This window comes from Microtus ochrogaster, chromosome 1 (genome assembly GCF_000317375.1).
Source record: "Microtus ochrogaster isolate Prairie Vole_2 chromosome 1, MicOch1.0, whole genome shotgun sequence".
Classification (NCBI taxonomy): Eukaryota; Metazoa; Chordata; class Mammalia; order Rodentia; family Cricetidae; genus Microtus; species Microtus ochrogaster.
In genome coordinates, this window is record NC_022009.1 from 61,288,163 (window position 1) to 61,297,370 (window position 9,208).

The following is a 9,208-nucleotide window of genomic DNA, read 5'->3' on the forward strand; positions in this document are numbered from 1 at the left end:
TTAGACCTACTGAGTGCCACCAAGAGGCCTATATGTGTTAGACCTACTGAGTGCCACCAAGAGTCTTAGCTTTCATTCCCCTCATCTCATCTTTCAGGTGAATCTTTGTAGCCCCTACCTGTTGCTGAGAAGAGCGGTGCTGGCTTGTTTGCGGCAGCTGGTGCAGAGGGAAGCAGTTGAAGTTTCAGAGCATGCTGTCCTGCTGGCCAGGAATAGCAGGGACCTGGCTGCAGGTAATTCTTTTCTTCAGTAATAAGAATTTCCATGTATACGTGAATTTTTTTAAGTGATGAGTGTCTTAGGGTTTCTCTTACTGTGAAGAGACACCATGACCACGGAAACTCTTATAAAGGAAAACATTTCATTGGGGTGGCTTGATTACAGTTCAGAGATTTAATCCATTATCATTATTAAGGGGAGCATGGCAGCAGGCAGGCAGACTTGGTGCTGCAGAGGTGGCTGAGAGTACTACATTTTGTAGGCAACAGGAAGTGGGTGAGACACTGGGTGGTATCTTGAGCATTTATGAGACCTCAAAGCCTACCTTGAGTGACAGCACAGTTCCTCCAACAAAACCACACCTACTCTAACAAGGCCACACTCCTAATAGTACCACTCCCTTTGGGGGCCAATTTCTCTAAAGGTGGCACACACCTTTAATCCCAGCACTCGGGAAGCAGAGGCAGGTGGATCTCTGAATTTGAGGCCAGCTCCGTCTACAGAGTGAGCTCCTGGACAGCCAGAAATATACAGAGAAACCCTGTCTTCAAAAACAAAGCCACCTGTGAGTTCGAGACCAGCCTGGTCTACAGAGCTAGTTCCAGGACAGGCTCCAAAGCCACAGAGAAACCCTGTCTCAAAAAAAAAAAAAAAAATGTAAAGCTTAATGCGTAGGGAATTTGAAACCCGCTGCAAAAGTCACCCCTTACAGTTACCATTTCACCTCGTGACAACAGCGGCTTAGAGCAGTGATTCTCAAATTGAGGCTAACCAGCAGTGTCTACCTCATGTGAGAACTTGTTAGAAATACTTTTAGAAATACTTGTCCTTAGCCGGGTGGTGGTGGTGCACACCTTTAATCCCAACTGGAAGGCAGAGGCAGGTGGATCTCTGTGAGTTCGAGACCAGCCTGGTCTACAAGAGCTAGTTCCAGGACAGGCTCCAAAGCTACAGAGAAACCCTGTCTCAGTAAACAAAAAAAGAAAGAAAAGAAAAGTAAAGGAGGGGGGAAAGAAAGAAAAGAAAAAAAAAATACCGTTTAGTTCTTACCCCAGCTCTGAACTTGAAATCTGGGAGCCAGAGCCCAGCAATCTGTGTTTTGCAGCCCTTCATTGTTCAGGGGTCCTGACTGACATCAGGGGCTGTTCACAGCAGCAGGATTTCTGAGCAGAAGGCAGTTGCCGCCAAGCCTGATGACCTGAATGGTGGTCCCAGAACCCATACAATGGAAGGAAAAACTGAGTCCCACACGCTGTCCTTTGCCACGCATGCACAGTTGTGCCTAAACACCACTAAGCAGACAAACATTTAAGGAATTGGTAAAAGAAATTAGTCCTAAAATAATTTTTCATACATGCTTGCCTTCCACCAAAACAACATTTTAATAAAATGGAGATGAATCCTGCTACACGTTAAAAGCTATTTTTGTCCCTTCTTCATTGTAAAGCAGAATTCAATATTGCTTAGTAAAATTTGTTGGTTTTCTTCTTTCTTTATGCCTGCAGGTGTATGCCTGTGTTTGGGTGTTTGCATGCGTGGCTGCAGGTACCTGAGCAGTTCAGAAGAGGACATTGGAGTCCTTGGAGGTGGAATCTTAGGTGGTTGGGAACAAACTCAGGTCCTCTGATGCTCTTAACTACAGAGCCGTTTCTATAACCTCAGTAACATTTAAATATATACCTACTTTTATTTTGTGCATTGCTAAGAATTGAACCTAGCGCCTCAGGCATTCTGGGCAAGTGCTCTGTCACTGAGCCACATTCCTGACCCATATCCCTCCATTTTAGAACTGATAAAAGTAACTCAAACTTAATATAATTTTAACTGTAAGTAATAATGTTATCATATTCTTGTATGTATATTTCCAAAAATACTGTCATATATTTAGAAAGTCACAGCTTTTGCAAAGCTTCCCAGCTAAAGCTTTCAGGTCCATAATGTGTTTACTGTCAAAGCCTCTCCTGTTTATTCTATTAGTACATTGAAACGTTTGTGCTGGGTGATGGTGGGTCTGGAAGGAGTTTAGAGGGAAGAGTGGTTGGCGAATATGATCAAAATTGTTGCATGCATGTGTGCTGGTTTTTCCACATTAGCTTGACACAAGATAAAGTCACCTGAAATGAGAGAACCTCAATTGAGAAATTGGTTTGTAAGATCGGCTGTAGGCAAACCTATAGAACATTTTCTTAATTGTGATTGATTGGGGTGGGGGTATCCACCCATTGTGGGTGGTGCCATCTCTGAGCTCATGGTCCTGGCTGCTATAAAAAGTCAACCTGAGCAAGCCAGTGAGCAAGCAGCACCTTTCCATCATGGCCTCTGCATCAGCTCCTGCTGCCAGGATCCTGCCCTGTATAAGCCAAATAAACCCTTTCCTCCCCAAGTTGCTTTGGTCATGGTGTTTCATCACAGCAACAGTGACCCTAACTAGGACAGCGTGTGTGAAATTCTTACAAGTTAATAAAAATAGTACATTTTGGAAAAACTCTGCTGACTTGGGTTACTCAACATGACTGTTGAGTTGTAATAATGTCAGGTCTTTCCCCAAAGAAACTTTTTAGTTTTTATTTACAACCAAAATTGTCTGTATCTATTGCTTTAGATTTTGCTGGTGTGAAGATGTTCTTAGTAGTATTAAGTTATGTGCGCACACACGCGTGTACACACAAACATATACAGAGAACTAGAAGAGAGAGTAGTTAGGAAGGCAATGTTTTGTTGTTGTTGTTGTTCAAGACAGAATTTCTCTTTATAACAGCCCTAACTGTCTAGAAACTCGCTCTGTAGACCAGGCTGGCCTTGAACCTCAAATGCTCGGATTAAAAGCATGCGCCACTACTGCACACACACCCCAGGGGGGCAATTTTCTGGTTTTTTAGAAAAGATGTATTTATTATGTTTTATTTTGTGTGTCTGCAAGTGAGAGAGAACATCAGCTGCCGAGTGAATTCATATCCTTTGCAAGAGCAGCCAGCGCCCTTACCCTTCAAGCCATCTCCATCTCCAGAGCCTTCATTTCTCCTTACATCTTTTGAACATTTTTTTAAATGCTTTTTGGCCAGGAAAAAAATAAAATATTGCATTAGCTATGTGAGTAAAATTATAGTGGAAAACTCTTGTCTTTAAAATTTTTTAATGCTTGGTGCTGGAGAGACGGCCAGCAGTTCAGAGCGCTTGTTCTTACAGAGGATCCAAGTGCAGTTCACATCACTCACGTGGTGACACACAGCCATCCATGACTCCCATCAAGGGCATCCAATGCCCCCCTTCCTGCCCCTGCAAGCCCCAGGCACACATATAGTGCATACATAGACATGTGGACAAAACACTCATACATATAATATAAATCTAAAAAAAATTCTAAATAAAAAGTAATATTTAAAACTCATTGAAAAGTTGAAAGAGCCATGCAGTGAATACATAATTGACCTTATCTACAGCTTTAGGATGCTCGTTGTATATGTGTCTCCATCCATATTCACAACACTGGCTGTTGTCATGTCATTTCAAAGCTGGAGGCCTCACAGTTAAGTGTACACACTTCACCTTACATTGTCTTCCATGCCAGACCCTATTTTCCAGCCCAAGAAAATCAGCAGTGATTTAGTAATATCATGAATTTACAGTCCAGAAGCCCCAGTCCTTGACTATCATTACTCAACATTAGTTAGTATATCCTCTTATGCTAATCTGAAATATCCCTACTGTTCCCTTCTGATCTTCAAAAGATAATTCAACTTTTAGAAATAATTGATTTTATAAATGCTAAGCTGAGCTAAATCTTAAATAGAAACTGTACTGGTTTTTTACTTTTTCAGAATTAAAGGAAGTAGATGAAAGATTGAAGCTGTTTTTCTCCTATGAGTTGCTGTGTCACTCTTTGGTGGGAATGTTGTGTAATGATGTAAATTAACTCAGAGATTGAACCCTGTTCACCAGTCAGTAGTTGTTTACTGCTTAATTTGTTTTAAAACAAAATTAAGGAACTAGCAGGGTGGTTCAGTAGGAATAGGCCCTTGCCGCTAAACTTATGACCTGAGTTCAGTTCCCGGGACCCACAGTTGTCATCTGACCTCCCCACACATGCATGATGCACACACAACCACTAATTAATTAATTAGATGTGATTTTTAAATTATTTAGATTTTTTAACTGGATTTGGTGGTACAGTTCTGTAATTTGCCTACTCGGGAGACAGGAGGATCTCACGTTCAAAACTTAGCCTGGATTAATTCCCCAGTAGCACCCAACAAATCAGAGCCTTTATACTAGAACAAGGAAACTTATTGATCATGTTTACTGGTTTGAATTTCACTTTAAACCAAAAAAAAAAAAAGAATTCTGATAAATAATAGATAAAATATGTGTGCATTCTGAATTGCTACATTGACCATTAGATAATATTTAACCTAATTAAGGTGACATTAACGACTATAAATTTTTCATTGCGCTTATATGTGGGTTTGCACACATGTGGAGGTCAGAGTGGTCATTGGTTCTCCTATTTCCTTCATGTGAGTTCCAGGGTTGTCAAACCTCTCAGCAGAGATCTTTATGCTCTGAATTGCTGGATGCCTTATATCACTAGCTCTTAAAAGAGTTTTGTTTTGTTTTGTTTTTTAACGGCTATGCAAGATTGTAAGTAACCCCAGAGGTCGACTGTGAATTAATTTCAACTTCAGTAGATTAAGCACAATGTCTAGGCTAATCTTTAAAGTACATTGATAGGTGGTATTTAGTAACTGCTGAACATGTGTGCTTCCCAAATGGCAGTTCTGTCTTCTGTGTTACTTAGATCATCAGTTTTCTTCTTGGCAGATGCTAACATCAAAGAAGTGGGCCTTGAAGGGGCGCTGCTGGCCTTACTAGATAAAGAAACAGACAAAAGCTTATGCCAGGATATCAGAGAGACTTTACATCACATGCTGACCTCTATGGCAGTGGAGAAGCTGTCCTTTTGGTTAAAACTTTGTAGAGATGTGCTTGCTGCATCTGCTGGTGAGTACTGGGAATTGCTAATTACAGCAGTAAAATCAGAAGAAGAAACCTAGTTGGAAATGGTCTGCCATTGACAACGGTTTCTCTTCTCTGTTTAAGTATTGTGTGGTCATTGCTTTCTTCAAATGCTACATCTTGTTAGAGTTCTCTTGGATTTCCACAACATAAATATAATGATTAGCTTGTTTTTTCTTCTTTTGTCTTAAATAATTTTTTCTGTAATAATTTTTTTTGTCTTTTTGAAAAAAGATTTATTTTTGTATGTGTGACTGCATGGGGATTTGTGCATGTATGAGTGTAACGCTCTCAGAGTCCAGAAAAAGGCATTGGGTCACCTAGAGCTGGGGTTGCAGGTGGTAGTGAGCTACCGTATGGGTGCTGGGAACCATTTTTTTTTTCTTTTAAACAAAATCTTACTATGTAGGCTAGTCTCACAGAGATCTGCCTGGTTTTGTCTCCCAAATGCTGGAATGAAGGTTGTGTACCACAACACTTGGCTTTTTGTTTTTGTTCTTTTTATTTTGGTTTGGTTTGGCTTGGCTTGGCTTGGCTTGGCTTGGGTTTCGTTTATTTTATTTTGCTTTTCAAGAAAAGGTTTCGGGCTGGAGAGATGGCTCAGCGGTTAAGAGCACTGCCTGCTCTTCCAAAGGTCCTGGAGTTCAATTCCCAGCAACCACATGGTGGCTCACAACCATCTGTAATGAGATCTGGCGCCCTCTTCTGGCCTGTAGGCAGAATACTGACTGTATACATAAAAAATAAATAAATCTTTAAAAAAAAAAGAAAGAAAGAAAGAAAGAAAGAAAAGGTTTCTCTGTGTTCCAAACAGCCTTGACTGCAAGAACTGACTTTGTCAAGCAGGCTGGTCTCAAAATCAGAGCTCCCTGGCCTCTGCCTCCCAAGTGCTGGGCTAAAGGTATTCACCCCCAGGTTGCAGAGATGGCTCAGAGGTTAAGAACACTGACTGCAACTCTTATAAAGGAGTACATTTAATTGGGGCTGGCTTACAGTTTAGCGATTTAGTCCACTGTCATCAGGGCAGGAAGCATGACAGTGTGCAGGCATAAGGGTGCTGGAGGGGGAACTGAGAGTTCTACATCTTGATCCGCAGACAGTAGAAGGAGACTGTGTGCCACACTGAGTGTAGCTTGGGTATAGGAGACCTCCAAAGCTGCCCCCATAGTGACACAGTTCTTCCAACAAGACCTTCTTTACTCCAATAAGGCCATGCTTCCTAAAGCGCCCCTCTCTATGGGCCTATAGTGGCTTTTTTCTTTCAAACCACCACATAGTTATATCATTTCTTTGCATATATTATAAATGATTGAGAGATTGCTACATGTCATCATAATAGAAGAGTTACCATAGTTCACATTTTATGATTCTGTGAGGCCTTGTGCTGTGTAATGAGCAGACAGTACCAACACCCAATTGTTTTTTTGTTTATTTGTTTTGTTTTGATTTGATTCTTTATTCTTTGGGGGCCCACCACCCAGCTCCCAAATAAATCACATGGAGTCTTATTCTGTCTGTATTCTTTCTATAAATGCCTTAGCTTGGCTTGTTTCTAATCAGATTTTTGTTTGTTTGTTTGTTTGTTTTGGTTTTTTGAGACAGGTTGTCTCTGTGTAACAGCCCTGACTGTCCTGGAACTAGCTCTTGTAGACCAGGCTGGCCTCAAACTCACAAAGATCCACCTGTGTCTGCCTCACGAATGCTGGGATTAAAGGCAGGCACCACCACCTTCTCTAGCCAGCTTTTCTTAAATTAGCTCATCTTCCTTTTGCCTCTGGGCTTTTACGTTTTTCTACTCTATATTCCTTTTCTTTACATCTTACTCCATGTCTGCCTGACTGAGTGGTGGGGTGACTGGTCCCGCGTATCCTCCTCCTTCTCTTACTCCTCTGTCTCTCTTCCCAGATTTCTCCTCCTGTTTATTCTCTTTACCTGTCAGCCCTGCCTATTCTTTCTCCTGCCTCACTATTGGCTGTTCAGCTCTTTATTAGACCAATCAGGTGTTTCAGACATGTTCCATAGCATAAAAGAATGTAACACATCTTTAACTAACATTCTACAACACTCAGTAGTTGACGTTTTGAACAGTCTGGTCTCTCCACAGTTAATAATGTTAATTTCAAATAGTGTTAGATTTGTATTAGTCAAGAGTAACAGGATTTACAGAATGATCCTGTCTATATGTATATATAGACAGGAGATTTACTAGAATGGCACAGACTGTCATCCTCCTAATCCAACAGTGGAAGCCTACTAACCCATAGTTCAAGAATCCAGTAGTTGTTCAGTCTGCGAGGCTGGATGTCTCAGCTGATCTACAGTGTATGCCAGAATCCCAAAGAAGTAGGCTCTAATGCCACTGAAGTAATTGACTTGCTAGAAGGTGAGAGCAAGCAGGCAAAAAGCAACAGCTTCCTTCTTCCATGTCCTTATATAGGCTGCCAGCAGAAGGCGTAGCCCAGATTAGATCTCAGTTAAAGGCTTGTCTTCCTACCTCAAAGATCTGGATTAGAAGAGACAGTCATTCTTCACATTAGCCGGAAATCCCTCACAGGTGTACCTTCCATTTTTGGGTTTTAATTGATTCAAGATGTAGTCAAGAATAGCATCACAGATGCCCAATGTGGGCTGCATGTCTGTGATCCCATCCCGTGGAGATACTGGCCAAAGAATAAGGAATTCATAATGAGTTTGGGACGAGACTAGTCTATATAAGGCTACCTGAAAGAGAAACAAAACTGGGATGCTGTCACATGCCTGTGACCACAGCACTAGGGAGATCAGAAATTAAATGTCATCCTTAGCCACATAGCAAGTTTGAGGCCAGCCTGGCATACATGAGAGATCCTGCCTCAAAAAAAAAATTAAGTTTAATTTAAAAATTTAAAATAAAATTAAAGAATTCAATAAATATTGAAAACCATGTTATTTGACTAATGTCTTAGCTTAATAAAAAGAATATGTGTTTGAGGTCTTAAACTGTGTCTCTCCTTAATTTAAGTGAAAATGAGAAGAGAAAAAAGAAATTTCACTTTAGGCAAAATGATTTTTTTTATGCATTAATGTTTTACCTGCATGTGTGTCTGTGTGAGGATGTCAGATCCCCTAGAACTGGAGTTACTGTTTAAGCTGCCATGTGGCTGCTGGGAATTGAATTCAGAACCTCTCTGGAAGAGCAGCCAGTGTTCTTAACCACCAGTCTCACCAGCCCCAAAAAGTAATTTCTTTAATCTGATGTAATTTGTTTTTGTTTTTCAAGACAGTATTTCTCTGTAGCTTTGGAGCCTGTCCTGGAACTAGCTTTTGTAGACCAGGCTGGCCTCGACCTCACAGGGATCCCCCTGCCTCTGCCTCCCAAGTGCTGGGATTAAAGGCATGTGCCACCACTGCCTGGCTCTGATTTAATCTTTTAACTCACCCTCCGAATAGGCCGGATTATTCCTTTTTACAGAGGAAGTTGTCTTGAACATTAGTAACTTACTTACTTAAGACACAGATTCAGCTCTTTCGCTGTCTGTTTCCCTTTCAAACCACTTACTTTCTCAGCGCCCCAGCACCTTCCAGTGTAGTCAGCAGAAGTCCCTCGTGGGTAAACATTGTGAAAGGAGAAAGTACTGTGCCATTTCTAGAGATTTGTCTGTTTTGTCCGATTTGACCTCTTTTTTTTTAAATTATGTATACAGTATTGTGCCTGCAGGCCAGAAGAGGGCACCAGATCTCATTACAGATGGCTGTGGGCCACCGTGTGGTTGCTGGGAATTGAACTCAGGACTCTGGAAGAATGGCCTATGCTCTTAACCTCTGAGCCATCTCTCCAGCCCTGATTTGACTTCTTAGAGGTTGGTCCTCCTGTGATCTATATGTCTGTAACTTAAAACCTGGTAAGGAGCCGGGCGATGGTGGCGCACGCCTTTAATCCCAGCACTCGGGAGGCAGAGGCAGGCGGATCTCTGTGAGTTCGAGACCAGCCTGGTCT

The 9,208-nt window shown here is 41.5% G+C and overlaps 1 protein-coding gene across 6 annotated transcripts in view; it reads left to right on the forward strand.

The window, feature by feature from the left end:
• The window catches only part of Heatr5a (HEAT repeat containing 5A), a 104,120-nt gene that overhangs the window by 66,262 nt on the left and 28,650 nt on the right, over positions 1-9,208 (forward strand). For all 6 annotated transcript variants that reach the window (XM_013347229.2, XM_026781950.1, XM_026781955.1 and 3 more), the window contains 2 exons: positions 98-233; positions 5,038-5,217. In XM_013347229.2, the coding sequence (XP_013202683.1) occupies positions 98-233; positions 5,038-5,217 (316 nt within the window). The remainder of the gene's footprint in view (positions 1-97; positions 234-5,037; positions 5,218-9,208) is intronic.